General features: G+C 36.7%; 1 protein-coding gene across 3 annotated transcripts in view; it reads left to right on the top strand.

The window, feature by feature from the left end:
• Slc4a7 (solute carrier family 4 member 7) overlaps window positions 1-13,265 on the top strand; it is an 80,934-nt gene that overhangs the window by 47,484 nt on the left and 20,185 nt on the right. For all 3 annotated transcript variants that reach the window (XM_090322525.1, XM_090322510.1, XM_090322519.1), the window contains 6 exons: window positions 285-372; window positions 3,351-3,497; window positions 5,163-5,269; window positions 7,500-7,674; window positions 11,192-11,325; window positions 12,544-12,789. In XM_090322525.1, coding sequence (XP_090178651.1) covers window positions 285-372; window positions 3,351-3,497; window positions 5,163-5,269; window positions 7,500-7,674; window positions 11,192-11,325; window positions 12,544-12,789 — 897 coding nt within the window. The remainder of the gene's footprint in view (window positions 1-284; window positions 373-3,350; window positions 3,498-5,162; window positions 5,270-7,499; window positions 7,675-11,191; window positions 11,326-12,543; window positions 12,790-13,265) is intronic.

Here is a 13,265-nt window from a genome sequence, read left to right as displayed (position 1 = left end):
TGTTGAGCTATAAGTAAAAATCTTGTTTGTTTAATCAAAAGTTCTAGAAGATTGGAAACCGCTAAGATGTAAAAGGATAACTTTGTAGGAAATGAACTGGGAAATGCCTTTCTTAGTTTTCTGTTCTCTGAATCTGAATTGGCTTGCCATTGTTTTAATGAGGGATGGCCTAATAGATCTGTTGTTTCTGTGTTTATATTCAAGTTGTATTTAAAAAATGATTGCCTAAACTTGTGTGTGGATGTCGTTTATTTTTACATGTATGTATTTTAATCTTTCCTTAGATTTTTGTTTCTGTTACTGGGTCCAGCAGGCAAGGCTCCGCAGTATCATGAAATTGGCAGATCAATAGCCACACTGATGACAGATGAGGTAATTAAAAATACTACAGTCCTTTGGAGGTAGGGTAGGGGTAGTAAAATTATAGTTCTCTTTCCATTCAGAGCTGCAGCTTAAAAAATTATGGTTGGTATTCTGTTCTATTCTGTTTTTTTTTTTATTTAGAGAATACTTTATTAGTTTCTGTAATCAAACCCACGTAGATAAGACCTTACATATTTAATACAGTGTTTACCCCTGTACAAATGAAAAAAAATTAAGTTTAACGTTTCTAGACCAATATGGCTATTAATTTCTGTACAATGCCACTCAACACGGTAAACTGGGATACCTTTTTCCAAAAGTACTATTCTGTTTTGTATCTACTTTTCATACACCTGCCTTGGTGATAGTCTTTTAGACCTATTTCCTAGGGGTTTAGCAATTGGTATTTTTTTAATCTTAAAACCTTTTTTTTTCATTTATAATTATTAACCATGTACAATTAAAGTTTTCTATTGTTTCTTTTGGTTTTCCTTTGAATTTTCACTATTTCACATTTTAGCACCTCATATTTGACCATGGTTTTTACGTAGTGATAAGATCTTTCTTCAGAGAGAGACTTGCCAGGTTCTTGCCAGGTATTTCCTCCATATCCCTTGGCTTTCTGGACCTAACCTTAGTTCTTTATCTTGTCACAACTGACCATCAGCAGATGCTGAGGCTTTAGCTCTTCACATTAATTTTTATTCTTTTTATCTACATTGCCATTTTTTATTGTAATGTATAGAGGGGTTACGGTTGTATTCACCAGATAGTAGATGCATTACTTCTTACACAATGATACCCCTTCTCATATGCTTGTCCCTATTTCGCTTCCCCCACCCCCTCCAAATCATCTTGTTTTCCCCCTTCTCTTTCCTATTTCATATATACAATATGCCAGGTAACAAAGTCAGATACTGTAACAATATGAGATTAACCAGAGGGCAATAAAAGAGAAGAGAAATAAACATAGTACATTAAAAACAACAATCACACAAGATAAAGCTCTTGTTTCCATATCCTGGAGATCCTTTCATTTGGCCTCATCCTATATGACCTTATGTATCTAGGTTTTGTGTTGTTGTAATCCTCTGCTAGGACAGTCCTAGATGTGAGAGAAACCATTGAGCCTATGTTCCTTTGGGTCTTGCTTACTTCACTTAATATGATTTTACACCTCTACGTAGCTGAGGTGGCTTTTATGGTTATTTTTTTGCTGGTTGTAGGGCTTGAACTCTGGGCCTGGGCTCTGTCCCTGAACTCTTCAGCTTAAGGCTGGCACTCTACCACTTGAGCCACAATGCCACTTCTAGTTTTCTGGTGGTTAATTAAAGATAAAAGTCTCACAGTCTTTTGTGCCCAGGCTGGCTTTGAACCTCCATCCTTAGATCTCAGCCTCCTGAAGTAGTGAGGATTACAGGCGTGAGCTACTAGCGCCCGGCTATGGTTATTGTCTTACAGATTTTTTTTCCCTCTATACTGCAAATACCATGGGTTTTAAAGTATTCAAAAGCACCAAAGGCTTCCTAATTTTTTTCTTTAATTTAAATTCTGCTATTGTCAGTAGTGTGATTTTTTTTCCTCCCCACAATAGCTTCCTTTCCTTTGTTAGATGTGTGTTGCTCATTTATGCCTCTCCTCTGAACATTGGCAAATGCTCATCCTTCTACCAAAGCATGGCCCGCCCTACCACACCTACCTTACCCTGCCCCCTCAGTTTTGTTTGGATCTCTCTCCTCAACGGCATTGGTTCTTTTAATGTGTTCCTTCCACAACGTTCTTCCCCTGTACATTGCCCGAAGTGGTTTTGCAGGGGAGGGGTTGGTCATGGGGTCTTAGTGCTGTTCCTGAGCTCTTTTGTTCAAGGCTAGCGCTCTACCACTTCAGGCCACAGCTTCACTCCTGGTTTTTGAGTGGTTAATTAGAGTTGAGTTTCATGGAGACATGTGTGAAAAGTGATGTACCCTCTGACTGGCGAATGTAACTGTGACCCTTCTATACATTACAATAAAAAAAGTTTCATGGGGCCTTTTTTTCTCTGCCTAGGCTTTTAACCTCAATCCTCAGATCTCAGACTCCTGAATAACTAGGATTATAGGCCTGAGCCATTGGTACCCAGCACCTGAACTTTTGTTTGTTTTTTTGTTTTGTAACTTGTTCATCTTTCTCCCTTGAAAAAAATGTTGTTCTGTACAAGGATCTTGCCTTAACCTATTTCTATTATCTACAGTGCTTAGATTTGTGCCTAGTTAATTGAAGATAACCAGTAAATAGGGGTCATTATTAATTATTTTAATTATTCAATATTAAATTACTGATAAATTAAGTAAAAATACATACCTGTGGTAATTTTCTTAGCATAAATAACATCTGAAATGTCAGAATTATAGAATGACAAGGATTTTTGTTTTTTGGTTGTTGTTCTGTATTAGATCTTGTACTCAGGGCCATTCACGGCTAGCATTCTACCTCTTGAGCTGTAGGTTAACTGGAGATGAGTCTCAGATTTGTCTGTTTAGGATAGCTTCAAACCATCATTTATCTATCTCAGCCTCTTGAGTAGCAAGGATTAAAGGCTACTGGTACCTAGCTATCCCATGGTGTTTTTGTTTAGTAACCAATTATTTCCTGTGAGGAAGTTTTAAATACTGTTCTTCTGAAATACATTACTGTTTTTTTTGTTTGTAGTTGTTTGTTTTCTCTAGTGGTGGGGAATGTAGATAGTGGGGGCTGAACCTTGAGCTTGATATCAAGTAAGTGCTTTATCACTTGAAGTATAGCCAAGTTAGTTGTTTGTTATTGGATGGCACTGATGTACCTGGATGATAGTTAGGGTTACTTTTTGTAGTTGTTGCTCAGTGTGAGGTGAATACCTGTCCTTACTTAGGTAAGAGCTCAGTTAATCATCTTTATAATGCACTTATTTGTCTAAAGTGAATTTATAATATAGTTGTATATTTATAATATAATTCCATTTTTTTCTTTAGATTTTTCATGATGTAGCTTATAAAGCAAAAGACAGAAATGATCTCTTATCTGGAATTGATGAATTTTTAGATCAAGTAACTGTCCTGCCCCCAGGAGAATGGGACCCTTCCATACGCATTGAGCCACCGAAAAGTGTTCCTTCTCAGGTGAGAATGAGAGCTGTGTTCTGAGTTAGGAAATAAAATTATTCCTCAGGGAACAGCTAATTTTCTCTTCCATCCAACTTTTGCATTTTCTTGAAAAGAGTTATGCAACTTTGTGTGTGGTTGTCCCTTAATTTGTGATTACCTTATACTTTATATTCTTTAGCTAGTGGGAAAATTATCTGCTTTTGAAATAGTCTGCTTTTACCTTTTTGTTTTACTTTTTTTTTTTATTTTTATTTTTTGCCAATACTGGGGCTTGAATTCAGAGTTTGGGTGATATTCCTTAGTGTTTTTACTCAAGACAAGACTGTCACTCTACCATTTGAGCTACAAATCCACTTCTGGCTTTATTTTTTGCCAGTCCTGAGGCTTGAATTCAGGGCCTGGGCACTGTCCTTGGGCTTCTCAAGGCTAGCACTCTACCACTTGAGCTGTAGCACCACTTCCAGCTTTTTCTGTGTATGTGGTATTGAGGAATCAAACCTAGGGCTTTGAACTGTAATCCCTGTAATCCTCGGATCTCAGCCTCCTGAGTAGTTAGGATTTTAGGGATGAGCTGTCAGCACTGGCTCTTCTTTTTTTTTTTTTTGAAAGTAGTTTCCGACTGAGATATTAGTAGACATTTTTCTTAGTCTTGCCTTCTTCCTTCCTTTCTTTTCCCTCCCTCTCCCTCTCTCCCTCTCTCCCTCTCTCCCTCCCTCCCTCCCTCCCTCCCTTGCTCCCTCCCTCCCTTCCTTCTTTCCTTCTTTCCCTCCTTCCTTTCTCTTTGGGTCATGGGGCTTGAACTCAGGATGTCCTGGGAATGTGTCATTATTTCTTTTTTGATGTAATACATTGTAATATGTAATACCTTCTACTGTTTTTTTTAAAGATTCTGAATTTTTCTTCCTCTGTTTTAATATTTTAGTTGATTTTACTTTTGTCATTTGTTGTGTAAGCTTGGAATGATGACAGAGCCTTTAGTGGCTTTCTTTTGTCTGTGTTTGCTTCCTTTTTTAAAATTTGTTCCTTCCCTCTTTCCCCTTATTGTATGTACGCGAAGGTTTTGTTTACATATGAGGGGGTAAGATCTGTATCATAAAAATGATAATTATGAATTTAATTGATTTTGGGGTGTGTGTGTATATATGTATGTATGTGTATATGTATATGTGTGTATGTGTATTCAAGGTTTGCCCTGAAAGCTTGAGCACTCTAGATTTTTTTTTTTTTTTGGCCAGTCCTGGGCTTTAGCTCAGAGCCTGAGCACTGTTCATGGACTTTCTCAAGGCTAGAGCTCTACCACTTCAGCCTCAGCACCACTTCCGGCTTTTTTCTACGTATATGGTACTGAGGAATTGAACCCAGGTCTTAGTGCATGCTAGGCAAGCACTCTACCACTAGGCCAGACTCCCAGCCCGCTCTCTAGATTTTTTGCTCAATATTGGTGTTGTACTACTTAAGCCATAGTTCTACTTCTGGCTCCCCGCTTCACCCCTTGAATTTTGAGCCTGGGCACTGTCCCTGAGCTCTTTAACTCAAGGTTACCACTTTACCACTTTAAGCCACAGCGCCACTTCCGGTTTTCTGGTGTATGATTCAAATGAGGATATGTTTCTTCTAATCAGTGACACCATCACAGTTTTTAAACAATAAAATTCTGAGCATTTATTTTGTGACATTCAGGAAAAGAGAAAGATTCCTGTGTTTCCCAACGAATCTGCCCCCATGTCTGGTGAGAGTCCTAAGGAGGCTGCACACCATGCCGGGCCTGAGCTGCAGAGGACTGGACGGTGGGTACAAACTTTCTGGGACTTGGGGTGACTTAGTGAAAAAGGCACTAGCAGTCTTTTTCTTCCCAAGCATTTAGAAGCTAATCTTGTACAGTGTTTCTTTTATTTATTTTTTTAAATACATGTATCTGCCTTGTTGTATAAAGTGTGACATTAAGAAAAATTTATGTTCATTTGAAAATAATACCAGGTACCAAGCTTTAGTTTATAGTGAAATTATTAGAATTTTTGTTCAGGAATTGTTATGTAGTATATAGATTATTGTCTTATCTTGACTGGAGGTTTTTTAAATCATATCAAGTTAGAATTATGGTAAGAAAGGGGACTTATAAATGATTTTTGTGCATAGATGTAATAATACATTTTATGAGCCTTATAATATGAGGTATTAAGAATTGGGCAAGCATTTCCCATAACACATGGTATTGATATCTGATCTCTGGAAACACTTAGAAAATTAAAAGTAATTTTTCGTGTGAAGAATAGAATCGTTAGATATAATATCAAAATATGTTTAAATATTTTGTAGAATAGATATATTTTACAGTGCTTACAACTGTAGGAAAGAATTTGGCTGTTGAGTCTATGCTGTCTGCTGGTGGTCAATGTGGAACTTAAAGAGCTTGAATGTTAAATCTTTGTTTATTAAACAAAAGTATCTTACATAGGCATACTACTAGGAATTTTGATAACATACAGGAAGAGTACGCTAGCTAAGAAAAATAACACCTGTCACACGGTGAAATGGCTCAACAAAATTTTATTGGCTTTTGAAATTTGTTAGTCGCTGAGTAAATTTCCATCCCCATGCAAAAAAGTGCTGGTCTCCTATTAGTTATTACTGTTTCTTTGAAGTTCAAAAGGAGATGGGGTTAGTCACTGAAAAGTGCTCAGTTAGATGTCCATTGAATTCTGAGTCTGTATAAGCCTCTGTGTGAAGTCATTACTTATTGATTTGATGGGATAGATTGATTCTGGATTATCCTAAGCTCTTATTTTATTAAAAGTTGATTCCCCTTGCTGTCAGATGATGTGTGGAATATCTTCTCCCTGTCAGTTTGTTTTTGCATTTGTTCAATGTTAGATTTTTAAAAAGGAATGTAAGGAATGTGAAGTTTGAAACATTGAAAGCATAGTTAATTTGTCTACTTTCTTATTTGGTGTTTGAAGGATTACCTATTTTATGAGTTATAAAACTTTTTTTTTTTTTTCCCCAGTCCTGGGCTTTGAACTCAGGGCCTGAGCCCTGGCCTTGGACTTTCTCAAGGCTAGAGCTCTACCACTTGAGCCACAGCACCACTTTTGGCTTTTTTCTATGTATGTGGTACCGAGGAATCGAACCTGGGTCTTTATGCATGCTATGCAAGCTCTCTACCACTAGGCCAGACTCCCGGCCCTATAAAACTTTTTTGAATTATCAGTTCAGTCACCAGTGTTTGCCCAGTGCTTCCTAAACCCAGTACCATTTTGTCTTGACTAGACACTGGAGGTGTGGCAGTGAAGAACAAAAGTCCCTGACCTCATAGAGCTTATATTTTATTGGACTATTTTCTAGTTAATTATACCTAGAAGTCTGTTTTTTAAAAAAATTATTTAAACATTGAAACAGTTTGGCTTTGATAGAATGCCATAAATATTTTTAATCTCAATATGCTGGTTTGACTGTATACATAAACTCAATGTACTGAACTTAAGGATTTTCTTTTTACTTACATTTTCATATAAATGTCATTGATGTTATTACAAAATTACCATTTAACTATATACGGCTGTGCATACTACATTCATAAGAAGGGGCATTTGGATGATAATTGCCTTTTTGCTATTTCTGAGTATTGCCTGTAAGATTTGTATTGCTGACTTTAATTAATAGAATTGCTTATGCACATTTTCTTGAATAGCCGGTTAGGTTTTTGTTTGTTGTACATTTTCTTGCACATTTATACAAAATTATGTTTAATCATAAAATAATTTACCAGTGTTCTTGAGTGTATAGTCCATAAACAATTGTTTACATCTCTTGTAACTTAATGAGATCTGTCTTTCCTCTGTCATCAGTAGATTAGATTCAATGAGTGTGTCTTCTATAATCTATATACCATGATTTATATTGGATTTTAATTTTTGTTACATAGTAGGCACCTGCAGTTTTATGTAGTGATAGTTTTAGTTTGAACGAGCTTAGAATCCTCTAGTGTACAGTTTGACGAGTTTCATCTCACCTATTTAGGCTTTTTGGTGGTTTGATACTTGACATCAAAAGGAAAGCACCTTTTTTCTTGAGTGACTTCAAGGATGCATTAAGTCTGCAGTGCCTGGCCTCGATTCTTTTCCTATACTGTGCCTGTATGTCTCCTGTAATCACTTTTGGAGGGCTGCTTGGAGAAGCTACAGAAAACAGAATAGTGAGTACAAAGATTGGTAGTGGCCAGGCTCTTAGTTCTTCAGAGGCAAGTGTCTGTGTGCATTTGTCTCACTATTCATACTTTTATTTAAAGAATCTATCCACAGCATGATAAACCTGTCCCAAAGCAGACTTCCCCCAAAGGTAATTGCTGTGGAAAACATGGGGAAGCCATTTGAACAGGAGAAGATGCACAGTTGAGGTAAAATAAATATATCTAAAAACTTTATCCTGCTTTGCTGGCTATAATGGTTTTTTTTTTTTTTTTTTTACAATTGAGTGAAAGGCTTTTGTTGTCTTCTGGGGGTGGGTGGATGGTTGGGGAGACCAACCAAACGAGCTCTGTGGGAGGGGATTGCGGGGTGGATTTATCAGTGGGGCTACTTCATCTTGTAAGGTACCATAGGATTAGAGTCATGATTAATATCTCTTCAGCCTTAGCTTTTTAGGCCTAGAATAGACTACTTGGAAGAATAGAGCAAAATTATATGGAGATGATGGGTTTTTGAAGTGATGTTTACTTTCATTGCATTGTTCTTAAATCTGTGAAAGTAGCCAGAGCTTTTATATGGAAAATGTAATTGAGTATTGCCTCCGTCTTTGATGTGGTTGTGAAAGTTTTTCTGTGCTTGATAATATCATATTAGGAGCTGTATGTGCTCTGTAAATCTTGAAAGGCATTTTGGGGGGGGCTGTTTTGTATTCAAATGATAAGATTTATAATTCTTAAATTCATCTTACTGTATTAAATGACATTATACTCTTTAAGGAAAATTTGTAATTTTATAGATTTAAGAGGCCAAAGCTAAGTAATGATAATTATTTAATTAAGGTATTTCATGTCCTAAACATGAGATGTCTAACAACTGAAATTTCCTTTCAGCTCTCAAATTTCCATTTATTCAGATGCTTTTTACTTTATTTTTTTAGTAGTAATTGTATCATATATACTTATTTTTAGTTCATATGGCTGTTGTTTTTTTTTTTATGCTGTCAAAATACTACTTATAACTGCTGGTCCTTGGGGAAACATGTTTTACCTGTTCTATTGTGGAAATGCTACTGCTTTGTTTCTGGTCTGTCACTCATCACTGGCAGTCTCTGCTGTTTGATGCTGCATGCATGTCTGCATGCGCTAGCACTGGAGGAGGTAGACAAATAGGAGGGTCACAGATCCTGCTCCAAGTGAGAGATTGTGCTGGGCCATGTGGGTTAGAAGAGGAAAAGCTGAGGAACTAAAGCAATAGGAAAAGAAAGCAGGCTTCTCCATGTGTAGTATAGCAGAAGCATGATGGCCTCAGGAAGAAGTAGCTTTAGAAGAAACTACAGAAAGGTGTTCTGAGTGAGGATTAGTTCTGCTTCTGTAAATGTGCCTGTTAGGGGAGTGACAGGCAGGTCTCACATGATAGTCATTCGTTTTTAACCTGAAGTTGGGGGTAGGGAAACCTTCACTTTTGTGCCCATCTGTCCCTGTTAAAAATGCTTTCCTTTGTTACATCCTTTTCAATGTCTTGCTATCTTTTTCTGGATATCTTTTGTATTTTTTTTTCTTTTAACTTATGCTGATTCAGTTCATTCCCAAATACTCATACTGTAGTAGAATTAGGATTTTTATTACGGTGGTTTAATTATTATCTTCTAGTGCAAATTTTTCTATGGGAAGAAAAGAAACGTATTCCACATAACTAATATTTATTATTATTATTATTATTATTGTTATTACTTTTCTTCTGTGTTACCAAAGGCAGATTGGCGTGTGGGTTTCATCTTATTTTTACTCAAATAGTTGAATGTTATTCTCTACTGGTACTTTGTGATGATTACTTTGAAAAGATACTGTTAAGAGTTGACAGTAAGAATAGCTACTGTCATGTTGAAGGTGACAAACACTATGGTTGCTACGTGTTTTCTAAAATACTATTTAGTTATGTTCTTCTAGTTATCAGCACCTTCATTTTAAGATATGAGAGGATAGACTTACAAAGGTTAAGATATAGCCATGGTTTAACACTTAGTAACCAGTTCTCCACTTCAGCTCTGTCTTCAAGCTGTCTCTTATTTGAGGAATGTGATATCTTTCGCGCGCTCTCTCTCTCCCTCCCTCCCTCCCTCCCTCCCTCCCTCCCTCTCTCTCTCTCTCTCTCTCTCTCTCTCTCTCTCTCTCTCTCTCTCTCTCTCTCTCCCTCTCTCCCTCCCTCCCTCCCTCCCTCCCTCCCTCCCTGCCTCTCTCCCTCTCTTCCTCCTTCCCTCCCTCCCTCTTTCTTTTATTTCTTTCGTTCTCTTTCTCTTTCTTTTCTTCCCTCCCTCCCTCCCTTCCTCCCTCCCTCTGTCTTTCTCTCTCTCTCTCTCTTTCTTTCTCTTTCACTTGTTCTTCAGCTCAAGGCTACTTCTCTAACCCTTGGGCCACAGCACCAGTTCCCATTTACTAATGATTAATTGGAGATAAGAGCCTCACAGACTTTAGTGGTGACTTTGAACTGTGATCCTCAGGTCTCAGCCTCCTGAGTAGCTAGGATTATAGGCATGAGCCATTGTGCCTGGAAGCATATGATTTCTTACAAGCTCTTTTGTTTTCTTGACTTTACCAGTTCCTAACTTTTCCTTTCTGAACAGTGTATTTTAGTTGTCCTTGATGTTTGTGAATGGTAAATCATTGTCCTTTCTCCTTTGCCATAGTTATCATAGCATATCAACTTCTGTTAACACCCAGTAACCTAGTCAGGGTGAAATGCTGGAAGCAGCACAAAATTAGTGTACTAGCTTGGATGTCACATATCTCTTGAGTGTCCTTTCTCTCTCCTCTTCCCCCATACTCTCTCTCTTTCCCTCTCTCCCTCTCCCCCTCCCTTCCTCACTCCCTCTTTTTTGACTAAGCTTTAATTATAAGATGCCTGTTTGTTAATGAATATTGTGAATCTTTAAATTATTTTATATTAAGAATTTTTATATTAATTGACCAAGCCTTATTTGATAGCTTACCTGAAAATACATAGACAGTTGCTCTTTAGAAACCAATTTGAGAAAGATAGACTTGTATGTTAATTTATTATCTTTGAAAAAAACTTTTAAAGTACCATATTGATTTTTTAATGTGGTTTTTTTTTTTTTTAGAAATATTATTTGTATCGTATTTTTTCAGTACTAGGGTTTGGAATCTGAGCCTTGCACTTTTTATTCATTTTTTAAATCAGCTATTCATACACAACAAGTTATGCGTATGTTTTTTTTAACTTGTCACAAATTAAAAAATTAAAATACCCGTAGATAAAGTTGAAGCTCTTGTGTATGTGTGTCTCTTAATTTTTTCTCTTTGCTTCTGTGTCACAATGTCCAAGAAGAAAATTTTTCTCTTGATATTTAAAAAGTATTTCTAATGTCCATATAGAAAATTTAAGGCTCAGTGTTTTGTTTGGTATTATTAGCTCTTTGTGCGATATTTTTATTTTCCATATGTCTTAGAAGTTTAGAGGTGTTTTATGATGTGTTACTTCTATTCATTTCTTTTTTTTCTTAAACAGAGCGCAATAGAGTCTCTTTTGGGAGCATCATTAACTGGGATTGCTTATTCATTGTTTGCTGGGCAACCTCTAACAATACTGGGAAGCACGGGTCCAGTTCTAGTGTTTGAAAAAATCTTGTATAACTTCTGTAGGTAAGTAATAGCTCTCTACTCACCACATATATTGTATACATGTACAGTGTGAATATTGTTGATATTATTTGTATACTATGTTTATTTACTTAAAAGTTTTATGTAATGTTTATTTTTGTCTATTATATACTGTATCTAATATATACTATATATAATACCCATGCTGTATAATATTATATATGCTATATAACATTCATTTAAAAAGATCTGATCAATATTTTTGGGCCATTGTGTGGCTGATCCCATCAAGGCCCCTGTTACTATCTTTATTTGGTAGCTTAGGAGATTAAGAATATGATTGCCTAGCTGTATAAATTTCAAAGCAAATCACTTGGAAGCAGAAATAAATCCTCTGTGCTAGCAAACATAAAGCATTAAGAAGGTATTTATCTGAACCCTGATTTCGTGATAATGTTGCTTTTATACAAGAACTTTAGGGTAATGTGGATCTCAAAGGCCCAGGCAAACCCAGTCCTGTGGAATAGATTTGGGATTGACACAGATAGTGTGAAGTATGTTTCCCTGGCAGAGTTGGTCACAGTTTGGAAAGGATTATCACCCTAGAGCTCACATACTTCAAGCACAGCTAAAACTGTTCCTGTCCTGACATAAATGCATTTGAGCATTTCAGCCTTAAGAAGCTTGATCTCTCTTCTGAGTTCTGCTTTTGCTCTCACTAAAGTTGATTCTGATTCCAGTCTGATGTGCTATGTAGACCAATGAAATGGCCTGAAGTATACAGAATGACTGTAGACATCACTGAATAGCAGGGAAAAAGAGCCCACAGAAAAGTAAAACGAATCTGTGGTGATAATGGTGGAGTGGTGGTGGTGGTGGTGATGGCAAGATAAGGGCAGTATGCTATCTTGACTATGGACCCGTATGGCTAAATTCTAGATCTTCAAAGAGCAGTAGATACAGTTGTTCTTTATCGTTTACAACAGGTACCTTGAGATTGATTTCTTAGGTGAGATTTAGTGACTTTGAAATATTCACTTCCTGAATAGCTTTTTCATTGTAAATCTTTTATATAAACATAAAAACCAGTCTTCATTGAAGTGGAATAATACAGCTTTATCTAGTCATTATTTTATCATGCAGTACTATATTGTTATTTAGGAGTCATACATTTTTAGGTTTGGTATTATTATAAAGTAAACATTAGGTCCAAATACTATTGTTCTTGTATTTTGACTATGTTCATATGTTTCTTAACAGAGATTATGGCCTTAAATATCTAAATTTAAGAGTCAGTATTGGACTATGGACTTCCTTCCTGTGCATTGTTTTGGTTGCAACAGATGCCAGCAGCCTTGTGTGTTATATTACTCGATTTACAGAAGAGGCTTTTGCAGCTCTCATTTGCATCATATTCATCTATGAAGCTCTGGAGAAACTTTTTCATTTAGGAGAAATATATGCATTTAATATGAATAATACCCTGGATACGCTGACAACCTACTCGTAAGTACTTCTGTTTCTCCCCGGTACTAGAAAATACCAATGGGAAGGTATGGCTCAAGTAGTAGAGTCTAACCATGAGCAGCAAAGCTGATCACAAGCATGAGTCCCTGAGTACAAGCAAGTGCTACACACACACACACACACACACACACACACACACACACACACACACACACACACACACACACACACACACACACACACAGAAGCTCGGTACTGATATCTTGGGTGAGTTAGGTACCCAGGGGACTGAAACCTGAGGATTGTGGTTCAAAGCCATTTGTAGCAGAAAAATCCAAATGGTTCAAGGGGTAGAGCAGCACTAGTCTTATATGAAAAAATCCAAAATAGTGTTTTTTCCCCTCCAAAATGTCAGAGCCTAAGAAAATTGCATTTATTTTATTTCGTTTTAGCTTATTGTATAATATGATGCTCCCTATCGCTAGCTGTAATTACACATTCTGCCATGTAACACC

Source organism: Megascapheus bottae, chromosome 2, assembly GCF_031878675.1.
Source record: "Megascapheus bottae isolate mThoBot1 chromosome 2, mThoBot2.hap1, whole genome shotgun sequence".
Lineage (NCBI taxonomy): Eukaryota > Metazoa > Chordata > Mammalia > Rodentia > Geomyidae > Megascapheus > Megascapheus bottae.
Note: the sequence above shows the minus strand (reverse complement) of the source record. Positions and strands in the feature narration are given on the sequence as shown.